The sequence below is a fragment of the Thalassophryne amazonica genome, chromosome 5 (assembly GCF_902500255.1).
Source record: "Thalassophryne amazonica chromosome 5, fThaAma1.1, whole genome shotgun sequence".
NCBI classification, from domain to species: Eukaryota; Metazoa; Chordata; class Actinopteri; order Batrachoidiformes; family Batrachoididae; genus Thalassophryne; species Thalassophryne amazonica.
In genome coordinates this window covers 111401461-111419349 of record NC_047107.1, presented here as the reverse complement: position 1 = coordinate 111419349, position 17889 = coordinate 111401461, and the positions used below count along the sequence as shown (strand labels likewise).

General features: G+C 43.3%; 1 protein-coding gene across 13 annotated transcripts in view; it reads right to left on the bottom strand.

Annotated features, from left to right (window-relative positions):
• Window positions 1-17889, bottom strand: part of arvcfb (ARVCF delta catenin family member b) — an 865966-nt gene that overhangs the window by 375121 nt on the left and 472956 nt on the right. The window contains exon 1 of one of the 13 annotated variants that reach the window (XM_034171107.1): window positions 4417-4650. The exons of the other annotated variants lie outside the window; for them this stretch is intronic. Within the exon in view, the coding sequence (XP_034026998.1) occupies window positions 4417-4437 (21 nt within the window). The 5' untranslated portion in view covers window positions 4438-4650. Of the gene's footprint in view, window positions 1-4416; window positions 4651-17889 lie in introns of those variants that run through there. 13 annotated transcript variants of the gene reach the window in all.

Sequence of the window (17889 nt, the reverse complement as noted above, 5' to 3'; positions counted from 1 at the left end):
TGGGATTTGACCACTTACGGGGACATGGGGTCCCATTGTGCAATATATACACAGAATAAGTTCTGTCTTGTTTTCGGCTGCAATCACCAAAGCAGTTGCAGAAAGTGGGTTTTTTTTCTGTTCCCCAGTGGAGAAGGGAAGACGTGGCGAGTGGGAGACATCGTGTCGGTCAGTGTTAGCCTGCATAGCTAACCAGAGTAGCTCGTTCTCTTGCCTGCAAAACCGCCTTGACACATTTGTGCTCTGGGTTATAAACAAACCGCAACACGTCTACTTTCCCACAGCATCATGACTTTTTCTTTGCATTTTCACTTTGCTTGCGTGTAATTTGCCCAAAAACCGTTGAACAATGCTGTGGTTTCTTCCACCAGAAGGAGAAAAATTACATCATATGCGATATATTTTACCCCTTTAGCGCCCGCCCTCAAACGAGACTGCAGTGCCCAATAAAATCCTATCTGCCTACTATCAAATTACAAAGGTTAATAGCGGTTAGGGGTCGCCACAGTAGAACAGTTGTTTCCATCTCACCCTGTCCTCTGTATCTTCCTCTGTCACACCAACCACCTGCATGTCCTCCCTCGGCACATCTATAAACCTCCTCTTTGGCCTCCCTCTTCTCCTCCTTCCTGGTGGCTTCATCCTCAGCATCTTTCTCCCTATATACCCTGGGGCCCTCCTCTGCACATGTCCAAACCATCTCAATCTCATCTCTCTGGCATTGTCTCCAAAAGGTCCCACCTGAGCTGTCCCTCTGATATGTTCATTCCTAATCCTGTCCATGCTCCTCACTCCCAAAGATAATCTCAACATCTTCAGCTATGCCACCTCCAGCTCTGCCTCCTTTCCTTTTATAATGCCACCGTTCTAAGCTGTCCATTATAGCTGATCTCACTACTGTCTTGTAAACTTTCCCCTTCACACTTGCAAATATTCTTCAGCCACAAATTACTCCTGCCACCTTTCTCCACCCACTCCACCCTGCCTGGACTCTCTTTTTCACCCTCCCTACCACAGTCTCCATTACTTTGGACAGTTGATCCCAAGTATTTAAACTCATCTACTTTCAACCACTTCTACTCCTTGTAGCTGCCATTATTCCACTGGGCTCCCTCCCCTTCACACACATGTACTCAGTCTTGCTCTAAATGTCACCTGCAGACATCATAGGTCCACAGAGACTTCTGTCTGACTCTCATCCTTCAACCTGTCCATCACCATTGGGGACAAGAAAGGACACAGAGCTGACCCTTGGTGTAATTCCACCTCCACCCTGAATGAGTCTGTCATTCCTAGTGCGCATCTCACCACTGTCACACTATCCTTGTACATGTCCTGCACTACCCTCACATACTTCTCTGCCACTCCAGACTTCCCCATACAATACCACAACTCTTCTCTTGGCAACCTACCATAAGCTTTCTCTAAATCCACAAACACACAATGTAACTCCTTCCAGGCTTCTCTATGCTTCTCCATCAGTATTCTCAGAGCAAACATTGCATCTGTAGTGCTCTTTCTTAGCATGAAACCATATTGCTGCTCACAGATCTTCCCCTGTTTTCTAAGCCTAGCTTCTACTACTCTTTCACATAACTTCATGATTAACGTAATGCCTCTGCAGCTCTGCACATCATCGTTGTTCTTCAAAATAGTAACCAGCTCACTTCATCTCCACTCCTCAGGCATCCTCTTTCCAAGAAATTATTAAACAATCTTGTTAGAGAACTCCCTGCCATCTCTCCTAGACATTTCCATGACTCTACTGGAATGTCATCTGGCCAACTGCCTTTCCACTCATCATCTTCTTTATAGCTGCCCTCACTTCATCCTTATAATCTCTTGCACTTCCCGATTTACTCTCCCCACGTCAACTCTCTCATTTAAACGCCCACACTAAATTAAAATCAACTTTTTTAAATTAATGGTTGATTAAATGCCCACCCTACAATTAATTAATCCCCCACCCCCTTATTAGGTAGCACGTTGCACAGAACATGCTGATACGGTAGAATGTTGTTGCTTGGTACTCATTCTGTTTCTGGAAATGTAAGGTTTCAATTGATATCCATATGTTGCCATTTTGTAGAAAAATAGTGATTATAATATTTCACAAGCACTACTTTAAGAGCCTGGCTTCTCAGGGTTTAAAAAGTTCATTTAAAACAAATTATTGTAAGTGCATAGCTTTATCAGACATATGAGGTGCATTCCAAAAGTATCCAAACTTATTTATCCCACGGAAACGAATGAAGCTGCAAGTTGTCATTTGGTGGGTGAGGTGTACAGAAACTTACGTTTTCCCACCCACAGAGCACATTCAGCCACTAGCAGTCACCATTAGAGTGAACACGTGTACTGAGCACACATCGGAAATCTCATTTGCTCATAGAATTACTTGAGCAAATGTAGTGCATCAAATTTTACCAAAGGTTGGTGATACCCAAGCGAAAATCATGTTGAGAACAATCCTGGTTCTCAAGACCAGGCACCTAAGTGCGCTTCTACTCTACTTATCTTCTTTTTTAGATATTTAGATATACCACTGTATATACTAGTAGAGTTGTACCTTAGAATTGGAATGTATTATAGAAGACATACCTTACTGAAATTTCATGTGCAAGATTCAGCAGGCTTTTATCGAAGATGCCATGAGCATAACACAAATAAAAGACCAGTATAACCATTTACAAAATAGCACACATCTCGTGAGAGTGAAGCACATACGCCATCTACAAGCCAAATGACCAAGTGACTGAGAGAATACGGACTTTTGTCAATGGATGATCATAGTGTCACCATCCAAGAACTTGCACATGGATTTGGGAACGCAAGAGAGTGTCAGGCTGAAGCTGCTAATAGTGGAACAGAAGTAACTGCGCCAGTTCCATCATGACAATGCATCCGCTCATTCTGCTCAACTGATTCAGGTTTTCCTGGCCAAACACAACACTCCTGTGATTCGTCAGGTTCCCTACTCTCCTCACATGGCTCCCTCTGATTTTTGGCTGTTCCCCAAGATCAAATGACACTAAAAGGGGACTTGATTTGAGTTGCGAGAAGACATCATGCAAAATGCGATGGTCCAGCTGGTACAGGATCATTCCAAAAGAGGCCTTCCAAAATGCTTCTAACAATGGCAGAACTGCTGGGAGAAGTGTGTGCAGTCCCAAGGAGAATACTTTGAAGGGGATTAAGATTTCAGACCCCAGGTGAGTAACTGCATAAATGCACTTCATATTCTTAGATGTCAGTCTTATTAACAGAATTAATACATTAAATCTGTTGATGAGCTGAATATCAATCCCTGAACTAAGTACATGTTTCTTTATCACTTCATAATAGAATGTTTAGCAATAATTTACAAAATATTGTACATATGGCCTCTTGTTAAATAAAAGAAAAAATGTCATTTCACATCATGTCTAAAAATTCAATTTTGTCTGCTTCATGATACAGAGCTGGACAGGTGGTTGCTGGCATTATACACAGGTATTTATTGAGTGATGCTAACATAGTATAGCTGGAATCCTGGCTCTGTAGTGCTCCCTTATCTAAACAAAACAAAAGGAACAAAGAATGTGTGGGAGAGGAAAACAGCTTCTTCTTGGCGAATGCCAGTTCTCCAGTTATCAGGTGGCACTCGTCCACAGGGGCACCTGTGAACGTGCTATTATCACAGCAACATGGAGAGCTGGCAGAATGGTTTGGCCTGCCAGACAGACGCTTGGAAACTCCACTCACATCCCCAATCTGCCCACTGGAAGACGGTGGTGCCCAAGAGTTGACCTTCATCAATCAATTTTTTGTGTGTGTGTCTTTTAGCAGTTTCCTCTTATTTTTTGGGATGTTTGTGTTCTTTTTGTGGCTCTGAATGCTGCCAAGCTTGGTAGAGCAAAGAGCGTTGTGATGGTGTGGGCTGCATGTGGATGCGCTTCAAACACCGGGAATGCTTCCAGTAATGTATGCACGCTATGCCCTGGTCATTCAGACCCAACAAAAGCACATTCCTGCTGTATCTGTGCAAGGGAAGACAAAAGGCTGCAATACCATGGCTGTCACACAAGTGGGCATCTCAGCCAATGATATCAATCCTGTTCTCAGGTCAGCACAGACCAACTTTAAAGGCTAATCACGTGATAAAACTGTAGGCATAAGTATAGGCCAGGAGTATGTCAGGGACCTCATAAGTCATAAGCACTGTGTCATGTTGTACACATGGAGCGCGCGCACATTGCAACACATGCACTAACCAGTCTTCAATATGAGTCTCATAAAAGACGATATAAGAGCATACTGGGTGATCTTCAATCCAACAGATGAGTTATGCAACACAATTCTAATAAAAATGAGGAGTCTGGGGGAAGAAGGAGTGAAGGAGGATGAAAACACAATGAGACTGAAAGGAGCACTAACCTGTTTCACTTCAGCAGGCATGCTCCAAAAGCCCTCAACAAAATGACACCCTCCGGGGGGGGGAACGTGTGACAACTATTCCTGCTTTTCTCTCGGAAAAGTTCTCCTTTTCCTCCTCTCCTCCACTCGGTTTCCTCGTCTGTTTACGTTCACTTTCTCCTCTGTGAGCGCAGAGGCAGCAGTTCAGACGCAGCCAGCCATCCTCTCCTCAGCTGCGTCAACTAGCACGCAGTGAGCGCCTAACACACCGGGTGGTGTCACAGTGCATTTCAAAATAAGAGCAGCGCGGCGAAAACGCAGGGTGGCAGAGGGGGGGGGGAGCAGGGTGGCAGAAAACGGGGGGGGGGGGGGGGGGGGGGTGGAGTCCGCACAAAACGTACAAAACAACCAAATGCTGATCCTTCCACAACATGGGAGTCTATGCAATTCTAGATATGTGTCTGTTAAAGCTGAAATCATGTTGAAATGTATTAGACCTGCAAATACTAATCAATTAACTATTAAATGAAACACCACCTATTTTGATGATCAATTAATTGTTTTCAGTCATTTAAAAAAATCCAAATTTTCTGATTTGAGCTTCGTAAATATTTTTCTTTCAACAATAGTTTCTTTACTCCTCTCTCAAAGTGAACTGGATATCTTTGGGTTGTGGACAAAGTACATTTGATGACATCATCTTTGGGTACACCTGATCAACACTTTTCACTACGTTTTGACCAAATAATGCATTGTTTAATTGATAAAGTAATTATATCTTTATATAGCTGGTTATTATATCTTTGTTTCTGTGGTATATCACAAAATTACAGCTAATATTACTCCAAAGTATTAATTTGAATAAGATTCCACAGCAACTATGAGTTTTCTCTGATATTTTACAGACAACATAAAGGAGGACACACATGCTTAATGTCTGTGCTTGCATTCAGTAGAAACTACAAACTCAGAATTTCTGACTTATAACTTGGAAAAAACTTTTCATAAAGTCTTAAATACAATTCTCCCCACTAATTCATTTTTTTTGGAGCAATTACTGGCATGGTATCATGATTGGCATGTTTGGTTGAATTTTTTTTTTTTTTTTCTTAGGCAGGTCAGGATGTGCATCAAAAAAATAAAACATGTCCTGAACACAATACATCTTAACAAAATTCATCCATTATCTTCTGAAACATCTTCTACAATAACAGACAGAAAGAGATGAACACATAACCTTACCATCCTCTGTCAGCAAGCAGAAATATTTTCATTCACATTTCATGCTGTAATAAACTAGCCTCTGTGTTTTAGGTAAGGGACATGATAATCTTTGTCACACAGTCAAAAGCACATACCTCAAGTGCATTTGGGGTGCGTTCAGCTCCACTTTACGATTTACATGGTGTTAATCTGAATCCAAAGTAAGGCGCAGGGAGAAAAGTGCTTGTATGGTGTTGTTATGGGGCACAACATTAATCAAACCAATTACACTGTCATCTGTAATGGCCGGGGTGCATTGGAACTTGGTGCTTTGCTATATATGTAGACTAAAGCGAGCGGCTTTGTAGTAAGAAAAGATCTGAACGCAAAGTGTCAAAAGAGCACAAGATACAGCCACCACCAAAGCTGCCTGAGGTGAAGCTGTAAGGTGAAGTTGTATTTCATTTAATTGTGATTTTCAATTTAATATCATTGTGTGCAGGAGCAGAGTATACGTGTATTGTGAACCCCACTATGAAAGGCATATCTGAATATTGTGCTATATACACAGCAATAAACTTTTTTTGCTGATCTATGGCGCTGCTCTCACCACACTTTATTTTAAGACCACCATGCTATTGATCAACACAAATGAGTGTAAGTTTACTTGCTATTAAACAATGTGACAATGGCATCAGTTGGAAACTAGCAATGACACTTGTGCTGTGTTGTGCACTGCTTTGCACTGGCAGAAATATACAGCCCATAGAGTCCTATGCAAAGGGTTTAGCTATGCTACAATTTATGGAAAATGTAGGTGGTGTTTATTTAGTTTTTTTTTTGGTGGGGGCAAGACACACAAAAAATTAAAAGGCTTAAACATTCTTATTCCAGGAAACACTAAATGTTACATTATTTTCCATTTCAGAAAACAAACTATTCAATTATCAAGTTGCACGACTCACTGACTACTAGGGGTGTCGGAAAAAATCGATTCACGTCCGAATCGCGATTCTTATTTATTACAATTCTGAATCGATCCAAAATGTCCAAGAATCGATTTTGAAAAAGCATTTTTTAAACATTTTCTTGCTTACTTGCTGCGTGTACTGTTTGTCATGCAACGGCTTCAGTACTACAGCGTCTCCTCGGAGGGTGGCATACATGCAGAGTTCAGTGGCTGTAGCTTAGCATGGTGGACGAAGAGCTAATTCAGCCAGCACCGTCTTTGCTGAAGAAAAATGTTTGGGCGCATTTTGGATTTTATTATTTGCTGCGTAAGAAGGAGCTTGACATGACTTATGCAGTGTGCAAAATCTGCAAAATGAAAGTCAAGTACTTCGGAAACACTTCAAATCCGCAAGCCCACATGCTACGTCATCACCCAGAGCTAAAAGAGGGGAGCAGTGTTATCTGCCGACTACTGACCAGCGCTTCACTAAACTGCCAGCCAACTCCGAACAAGCAAAGCAGATAAGTAAATTTACATCTAGAATCACTTGATTAACCTTGTAAAGCTGCATTTTCTTAAACATAAACTTTTTTTAAGTAATATAACTATTTCTCAGAGCTCTTTGAATCGAAAATCAATTCTGAATCGAATCGTCACCCCAAGAATCAGAATCGAATTGAATCGTGAGTTGTTGAACGATTCACATCCCACTACGTTTACATGCAGCCAATAACCCTTTCATAACCGGAATATTAGCAATAACCCGGTTGCGCACGGCACCCGCAAAAACCCAAATATGCTCATATTCCGGTTTTTTAAAACCCGAATATGACCGCTGGGTTACTCCTTTTCTAACTCGAATATCAGGTCATATAAACGCGCATCGGAATATCCCCATAGAAAGGAACATTATCATATACCTATAAATGATACGCCAATATGATTGGATAAAACACTAAAGAATAAATAGCAATACACCCTTTTCGCGGACGAGTAATAATTTTCATACCACCTGAGTAATCAGCCAATCAGGTGTTACGTACAATTCTTTCCGCCTCGCTTAGAAAACAGCGCTTGGAATTTGAGGTGTATGGATGATGAAAGAAGCAAAACGTCTTTGCAATTTATGTCGATATTTTGATGAACTTCATTTACAGCAGCTTCATTAAACAAATGTACTCGAATGATTATCAGCACGACGGCGAGCTTACAGGCTAACCTCCGCTAACACTAGAAGACAGTTGCCAGTTATGGCTTCTGAAACAAGGGATGCGGTGCGCACAACCCACTGGACACCACAGAAGCAGGGGTAAACAAGTATGGCAAAATCCAGATGCAGCAGCACAGCACCACACTTTTGGAGCGTGGAGGAAAGACATGAATATAATGTCTTTTATTGAAGGTAGAAAGAAGAAGAAGAAATGGAAATGACGCATATTTGCGTCATGACGTTCTCTGTGCGTCTGGACGTTGTCCATGCGTCGCTGTTTAGATGGGGATATTCCAAATGATACCAGTGACCATGTATACACGAGTAACTCTGTCTGCTTAAGCATGTAAACGGGTTATTCCTAATGATTCAGAAACCGGAATATTGACCTTAACCCGAATATTAACGGCATGTAAACGTAGTCACTGTCAACATGATGGCACACATAAAACTGGAGCAAAAACTGGATTTTAAATGCAACCCACTTTTTATATACAGTAAATACATTTATATATTTGAGTTATTTTGCAGCTGGCAGGGGTGGTGGCCAAGTGGTTAGAATGCTTGGTTTCAGTGCAGAACGATCCCAGTTTAAACCCCACCCCTGCCACATTTCTCCAAGTAATGTGGATTTGTGTCAGAAAATGCAGAGTGGTGCTCTGTATGCACCACTCTGCATTTAATCATTAGTGATCGATCTCTGCTCCCCTCCACAGCATGTCTTTTTCCTGGTTCTCTCCCTCAGCCCCAACCAGTCCCAGCAGAAGACTGCCCCTCCCTGAGCCTGGTTCTGCTGGAGGTTTCTTCCTGTTAAAAGGGAGTTTTTCCTTCCCACTGTAGCCAAGTGCTTGCTCACAGGGGGTCGTTTTGACCGTTGGGGTTTTACATAATTATTGTATGGCCTTGCCTTACAATATAAAGCGCCTTGGGGCAACTGTTTGTTGTGATTTGGCGCTATATAAAAAAATTGATTGATTGATTGATTGAAGAGCATCCGGTGTAAAACGTCTGCCCATTCAACATGCAGATCCACCTCAGATCTGCTGTGTGCACTGAGTGAAAACAATGGACTTAACGGACTTACTATGGTTTGTAAAAATTTAAGCTGCAGTAAAAGTTTGGAAAACATTTCCAAACTTTTATGTGCTGACACACTGAGAATCTTTTGTTTCTTGAAACAGCCTATGCATTTTTGATCATATCAGAAACAACCCACAGAAATGCATGTACTACACAATCATATCAATCAGAAGGTTTACAACATGTAAAAATGGATGTTTTTCCATCAGCCTGTTAAAGAACTTGTACTGCTTTTGTTCTGAAGGAAAATCCACATTACATCCAGCACTATGCTGTCTATCTGTGGCTGCTTTGACAGCTGAAAAAAAACACACACACAAGTCTGCTCTCTCCTTTGCAGATGCTGGTTGCACAGAATGGAGGTTTGGTGGGGGGTGGCAAAGAGAGCTGTTGTGGACCCACAGAAAGTGGGACCCTGACCCCCCCCACACACACACACACACACCACACACACCACACACACACACACAACACACACCACACACACACACACACACACACACACACACACACACACACACACACACACACACAGTTGACCAGGAAGGGAACAAAACACTTGGGGATTGACAGAGAGGGAGGAAAGAGAAGGTGTTACTGGAAAGGAGGATTCCCAGACAGGCAGCAGGAGCTGGAATTGGTGAATTGGTTTCAACTTCTCTCTCTCTCTCTGGCATGTTGGTGGGGTGGGACCAGTGCACAGTTCCCTGTATGCACACCAGCTGCGTCTGTCTGTCAAACAATTGATCCCTCCCCCTTATTGGAACACAGACAGAGGGACAAGGAAAAAAAGGAGGTGCAGGGGGGCAAAGAGGCTCCTCCGCCAAACAAAAGTTGCCCCCGTTGAGGCGAAGGCAGTCTGTACTCTCCAAATTTTTTACACCCTGCACACACAGCTCTTTCCCTCGCCCCTTTGTCCTGTTCCCCTCACTGCACTTGATGCAAGGGGGTGGTGAAGGAATTTATTTCAAGACATCTACGATTGTGACCAAGGCTGAGGAGGAATGTTAATCTAATAATAATAATATAGGCGGAAGCTTAACGAAAGAAACTGAGTGGTCCAGTCAGTCAGGACTGAGTGAAAGGATGACTAGAGTTGAGGAAAGAGAGAGAGAGAGAGAAGGAAATCCAAACAGATAGAGAATGGCTGAGGTTTTACATTCCACGAGCTGAGTGGTGGTATTTCATCGGCCCGCTGTTACTACTGCGTTTGCTCTTAATGAAAAACGTGGCCCACCATCCACCATTACCTTTAGATCCATTTACTTTCAACAATGCCATTAAATAAATTCATCCAGCCAACACAGCCTGCACAAAGTAATTTAAAATGTAAACAAAAAAGTCTTGTTACTTTAATTGCAGTTAATTTCTTTCACTTATGTATGTTGTAATATTAAAATCCATTAAGCCCTTTAAGTGTTCAGAGTGTTTCATGACCCTGTTTAAAAAACACATTAAGCACTTTGAAGTACTCATGAAGTGGATGAGGAAAGAGCATCACTCTCTTTTTTTCCATTAGAATTCTGTATGTTTCCCTGTGATACACTTCTCTGTGGGTACATGTAAATCTATAAGGATATCGTATCTATAAGCCATCCATCCATCCATCCATTTTCTTCCGCTTTATCCAGAGTCGGGTCGCGGGGGCAGCAGCTCAAGCAAAGCCGCCCAGACCTCCCGATCCACACACACCTCCTCCAGCTCCTCCGGGGGAACCCCAAGGCGTTCCAAGCCAGCGAGAGATGTAGTCCCTCCAGCGTGTCCTGGGTCTTCCCCGGGGCCTCCTCCCAGTGGGACGTGCCCGGAACACCTCATCCAGCGAGGCGTCCAGGGGGCATCCGGAAAAGATGCACCGAGCCACCCTCAACTGACTCCTTTCGACGTGGAGGAGCAGCGGCTCGACTCCGAGCTGCTCCCGAGTGACCCGGGAGAAGAGGAGAAACCTGGGAGAAACTCATCTCGGCCGCTTGTACTCGCGATCTCGTTCTTTCGGTCATGAGCCAAATCTCATGACCATAGGTGAGGATCGGAAACGTAGATCGATCGGTAAATCGAGAGCTTTGCCCCCTACTCAGCTCTCTCTTCACCATGACGGTCCGGATACAGCGACCGCATCAATGCAGATGCAGCACCGATCCGTCTATCGATCTCACGCTCCATCTGTCCCTCACTCGTGAACAAGACCCCGAGATACTTAAACTCCTCCACTTGAGGCAAGGACACTCCACCGACCCTAAGAGGGCAAAGCACCTTTTTCGAGAACCATGGCCTCGGATTTGGAGGTGCTGATTTTCATCCCGGACGCTTCACACTTGGCTGCAAACCGCCCTAGTGCATGCTGAAGGTCCTGATTTGACGAAGCCAACAGAACCAAATCATCCGCAAACAGCAGAGACGAGATTCTGTGGTTCCCAAACCAGACCCCCTGTACACCCTGACTGCACCTAGAAATTCTGTCCATAAAATAATGAACAGAACCGGTGACAAAGGGCAGCCCTGGCGGAGGCCAACGTGCACTGGAAACAGGTTTGACTTACTACCGGCAATGCGAACTAAGCTCCTGCTGCGGTCGTACAGGGACCGGATAGCCCTTAGCAAAGGAACCCGGACCCCGTACTCCCGGAGCACTCCCCACAGGGTGCGCTGAGGGACACGGTCCGAATGCCTCTCCAGATCCACAAAACACATGTGGACTGGTTGGGCAAACTCCATGAACCCTCGAGCACCGATGGAGCGTGTAGAGCTGGTCCAGTGTGCCGTGACCAGGACGAAAACCACACTGCTCCTCCTGAATCCGAGGTTCACCATCGGTCGAATTCTCCTCTCCAGTACTCTGGAATAGACCTTACCGGGGAGGCTGAGGAGTGTGATCCCCCTATAGTTGGAACACACCCTCCGGTCCCCCTTCTTAAACAGAGGGACCACCACCCCGGTCTGCCAATCCAGAGGCACTGTCCCCGATCGCCACACGATGTTGCAGAGGCGTGTCAGCCAAGACAGCCCCACAACATCCAGAGACTTAAGGTACTGAGGACGGATTTCATCCACCCCAGGAGCCTTGCCACCGAGGAGCTTTCTAACCACCTCGGTGACTTCGGCCTGGGTAATGGATGAGTCCGCCTCCGAATCCCCAGTCTCTGCTTCCTCTTTGGAAGACCTGACGATGGGATTGAGGAGATCCTCGAAGTACTCCTTCCACCGCCCGACAACATCCCCAGTCAGGGTCACAGCTCCCCACCCGCACCGTAAACAGTGCTGGTGGGAGAGCTGCTCCCGCCTCCTGAGGCGTCGGACGGTTTGCCAGAATCTCTTCGAGGCTGACCGATAGTCCTCCTCCATAGCCTCCCCGAACTCCTCCCAGACCCGAGTTTTTGCCTCTGTGACCACACGGGCTGCGGCACGCTTGGCCTGCCGGTACCTGTCAGCTGCCTCTGGGGTCCCACCTACCAACAAAGATAAGTAGGACTCCTTCTTCAGCTTGATGGCATCCCTTACTTCCGGTGTCCACCACCGGGTTAGAGATCTATAAGGCTTTCCTGTATATTCGTTTTGGAAATTGTTTGGAAATTTGTTGGTAGCATGGCCCAGGCAGAGGGTCACCCCTTTGAGTCTGGTCTGCTTGAGGTTTCGTCCTCAAATCATCAGAGGGAGTTTTTCCTTACCACTGTTGTCGCCTGCATGCCTGCTGTTGGGGTTAGTAAGTTTAGCCTTACTTGTTGATTAAATGCCCTTACTTCTGTGAAGAGCCTTGAGGCAACTTTGTTGTGATTTGGCACTATATAAATGAAATAAATTAAATTATAAGTGATACAGCCAATGATAACAAAACGGGAGTAGCCGAATGGACAACAACAACAGCCAGTGATAATGAGATCATTTCCTACATTCCAAATTTGAACTGGCTAATCACATTCTAGCATGGAAATGACAGTGAGGGTGTAAAATCACAGCCTACGTACAGCAGGGGGCAACCCCTCCGTGATGTCATCAATAGGTTTTATGAAGGGTTTTGAAGCTCAAATAGTTCTGGAGGCCACTATATTAGGGCCCCTTCACACATAACACAATTGAAGCCGACTGGCACACGAAGGAGGAATTGCATGAAACCCATGAAAAATCTGAGCCGCCCAAAAACACCTCGTACAGCTGTTGCCACAACCATTCACGCACACAATCAGTCGGAAGACAGCGAATGCACTGCGAGTGCCCATTTGACCCCTCTCTCGGCAGGTGTCGGCCACACGCGAACAACTAACACCGCTCGCTGGACACTTTGAAAAGGTGTGGCTATTCGTGCTCCCAGCACAATAGTAGACAGCACGCGACCAGATTCGTGCTGTCTGTGAAAAGTGTCTAAGTGCCACACGAGTGTGGAGTGCCAGAGTGTCAGCTTCCCCCTCAACACATAGTGTGCGTGTGTATCACGTGTGTGTCGCCCACCCCCACAACACATGTGGTGTGCATGTCTTTCGTGCCCCCCCCCCCCAAAAAAAAACACATGCGGCATACGGGGGGGGCACACTTGCATGAAATGCTGAATTGGATGTACAGACATGATCACATGGGGATTGGCCAGCAATGTCTGATCTGAGGCACACAGCACTTTATTTACAGCAGATTATGTGGTTAAAAATAATACTGAAGTGCATCTCTGAGGTAAATTCCTTGATTGTCTGTTTTTATTTTATATTTCAATGTTGTACTTAATATTAAGAGATTCTGGTCAAATTTAGATCACATTATTCCCAACTCCTTCAAATTCTCAAAACATGCTCTAAGATGTAGTGTTTTCTACTCCAGGTAAGGAACAACAACAAGTTGTATGAAAACACAAAAATGGCTGCAGAACACAAACGTAAGCCATATGTACTATACGATACATATGACCAGCTCAACACAACCACTGATATACAGTAGTGTTCAGAATAATAGTAGTGCTATGTGACTAAAAAGATTAATCCAGGTTTTGAGTATATTTCTTATTGTTACATGGAAAACAAGGTACCAGTAGATTCAGTAGATTCTCACAAATCCAACAAGACCAAGCATTCATGATATGCACACTCTTAATGCTATGAAATTGGGCTTTTAGTAAAAAAAAAAAGTAGAAAAGGGGGTGTTCACAATAATAGTAGTATGGCATTCAGTCAGTGAGTTCGTCAATTTTGTGGAACAAACAGGTGTGAATCAGGTGTCCCCTATGTAAGGATGAAGCCAGCACCTGTTGAACATGCTTTTTTCTTTGAAAGCCTGAGGAAAATGGGACGTTCAAGACATTGTTCAGAAGAACAGTGTAGTTTGATTAAAAAGTTGACTGGAGAGAGGAAAACTTATACGCAGGTGCAAAAAATTATAGGCTGTTCATCTGTACTGTACTGTTTACATCTGTGCTACCTCCTCACTACTGCACTACTACATTTACTCCTCCGTCATATTCTCTGAGACTGGATGCTGTAGTTGCACACAAATTTTATTTTTATTTTTAGTTAGTAGCTTTTATTGATTAGTCTATTTTTCTTTTATTTACTTAACCCTATTTTGTGTGTCTGGTGCAATGTGTGTGTCTTGTCTAATGTGTAAGCTGCTGGATGCCTTGAATTTCCCTCTGGGATCAATAAAGTACTCGTATCTATCTATCTCTATCTATCTATCTACAATGATCTCCAATGCTTTAAAATGGACAAAAAACCAGAGACGTGTGGAAGAAAACGGAAAACAACCATCAAAATGGATAGAAGAATAACCAGAATGGCAAAGGCATCACCCACTGATCAGCTCCAGGATGATCAAAGACAGTCTGGAGTTACCTGTAAGTGCTGTGACAGTTAGAGAGCGCCTGTGTGAAGCTAATTTATTTGCAAGAATCCCCCGCAAAGTCCCTCTGAAGAGGTCATGTTGCCTTATGCTGAAGAGGACATGCCCTGAAATGGGTGTTTCACAACAAGACAATGACCCGAAGCACACAAGTAAATGAGCAAAATCCTGGTTCCAAACCAACAAAATTAATGCCTCGCAGATGTGAAGAAATCATGAAAAACTGTGGTTATACAACTAAATACTAGTTTAGTGATTCACAGGATTGCTAAAAAAGCAGTTTGAACATAATAGTTTTGAGTTTGTAGCGTCAACAGCAGATGTTACTATTACTGTGAACAACCCCTTTTCTACTTTTTTTACTAATAGCCCAATTTCATAGCCTTAAGAGTGTGCATATCATGAATGCTTGGTCTTGTTGGATTTGTGAGAATCTACTCAATCTACTGGTACCTTGTTTCCTATGTAATAATAAGAAATATACTCAAAACCTGGATTAATCTTTTTAGTCACATAGCACTACTATTATTCTGAACACTACTGTAAGAACAACATAGCCAGATCAACAAGTGCTAAGAAAATCATCTTTCTTTCCCCAAACTTAAACTGCAGAAGTATATCATCTGTTATTTCCACATAACAACAGAGGGGAAAACTGCAAGAAGATACCCAGCTTTTAGTGCAAGTGGAAAAAGGGTTTAAGATTTTGTAAAGCAACACAAAGCCAGAGACGCCTCAAGTTTCTTGAGGTCATACACTTGATATTCTTACAACAGAGCAGTCTAATGCAGCTGCTGTCAGAATCATGAATGTCCATTTCTCAACCATAAGCAGGCTCCAGTATTTCTTTAGATCCTTTGGGATTACAGCACATTTAATAACCGTCACAATCACTGACCAGGTTTTACCACAGTGGCCAAGAAACACTATTCAATATCAACACCAAAACATCTTATCATTAATCTCTTAATAGTCAAACCAAATATGGCACAAAAGCCAGTGTATGAAATAATGCCTCACAAACTGATGTTGACCCTGATACTGACGTTGCTGCATTAAACATGGATGCGCTTTGATGAAAAAAATAAATTATGTGTCAGAGTCCACAGTGTCAAAATAATGTGCTCTGCTACAAGCTGGCTCTTTTATTTTAACAAAGACAAAGCCTAGAAAAACCTTTATCTAATGACTTTTATTATCTCGTTTTATTTTCCCCTTAAAATAGCTCCTCAGCTGTGCAGTGAATTACAGTCCATCTATTTGGAGCCTTTGTCTTCCAAAAAAGGGGGAAAAAAGCCCATTTCCACTTCATTTAGTGGGGAAAAAGCTCTATTTAAATGACTACAGATGAAAATGTTTCATTTTCTTTTCTCTTTTTTTTTGTATGTACCACTGTTGCAACTACACATTAATATTTGTAAAAACACCAAAACAGGATTAAGTTTTTCTCAACTCCGTAATTACAGTACTGAATCAGGCTAAAAACAGAATCGGGCTTGAATGCAAACTAAGATGCAACAATTCTTCAACTTACTTTTCTACACATAATGTTGAAATGATGTCATGTTTTATTTTGTTTTGTTTTTTAAAATGTACTCTGTTAACAGTGACCGAAGACTGACTAAAAACCCAGCTAACAACGTTTTGGTTACGTTATATATTGGTTAGACTATATTAGTCCTGGGGCTGATTCTGAAAATTGGACCTATACTCCACTTTGAGTCAATCATAAGTTTGATTGCATTTTCTATTTATTGGGTCCCTAACCTCCAAAATTCAAAACATTACCCCTCATAAAAAGCGTCCAAAAGAGCCTATATGAGCTATTAAAAAAGCACCTTTTTTCGCCATTGTGCATATTGCAGATTTTGAACTTATGAATAGTAAACTTGTCTAAGCTCTTTAAAGTTGTCTTTTTAGTCTGTTATTATATTATTCAAACTTCTAGAATGCAAAAAAGAATCAAAGACAGTCAACAGAATGGTTTATTGACAGTATACATAACAAAAATGACTCAAATGGCTTTATTTTGGCAGTCCAGACTGTCGAATTGTTATGTTCATTGAAACAGGTGTTCACTCTTCATCAGATTCATCATCTGATAGCAGAATGTCTGTGCTATCTGACTCATCCTTTGAATTCTCACACATGTTGACACTGCACTTGCATGCCCCTGTACAGTTCAGGTTGTTGCGCCGGCAGGAACACCTGCGGTCCGCACACTTCTTCTGGCATTTGCATGAGATGCACTCCAGAATGGACTGTGGTGCAGGTGCACGTTCTCCCACCCATGACCATGTGGAGGTGAAATGTCTGGAGTTCCATTCAAGCATTGCTTCCAAATGGCAGCCTGGTAGTTTGCACAGAGCAGGTGCAGCCTGGCACCACTCTGGAAAGGTGGGAGTCGAACTGGGTCAGTGGTGTGTGTCCCGAACATTGCATAGCACAAGTCATTGACACAGTCCATGTCTTTCCTTCCATACAAGGAGCATATGGCTGCCTCCCCTGCTGCAAGCTAGTCAACAGCCATCTGAAAATACTGCCCAAGCCCCTGCATGGCACCCCTGAACTTGGCATCTTCTTTGAAGAGTTTGAACCAAGTGGATTTCCCTCTAACAGCAAATGCACTGGTTGAGTCGCAACCACTAAAGGCATGGTAACTTGGAAGGGCTTCACACACGTTGCTTCGTGCCTGTCCGGAAGATTAGCTGTGTCTGGATATGATGGCTCACTGTTATTGCAATTATAGCCACGTCTGTATCCGGTGATGTGATCACGACACCTGCAACACCGTGATCAGATGCATGTGCCACATGGAAGAGGAGCCTGGTTTTAGCTTCTTCATGTGTGCACCTCAGGTGAGGTATCTCAACTTTCTTGATGGAAGTCATGTCTCCACTGGCCATCAAAAGGAAGCACTTGTCATCTACAGTAACAAATAACGACTGCCCTTTCAGCTTGCCAGTGTATGTGTCTTTGGACCACTCCTCCAGGAGTAAGTGCATGAATGAGTGCTTAAACAGGCCACTTTTCAGGCCTTCTTTAGTTGAATGCTGACTTTCTGGGCACCTAAACGGATCTTGGTGTTTATGGTCCCAGACACACTGGTGCTTCTGTCTTGATGAGTAGGTTCTTTGATAGACACCTCAGGATAGGTGTCTATGACCCAGTCGACTCGCCCCTGCTCTGATACTCCTCTGGTGATGATTCAAAGATGTCAGATGCCACCTGAGAG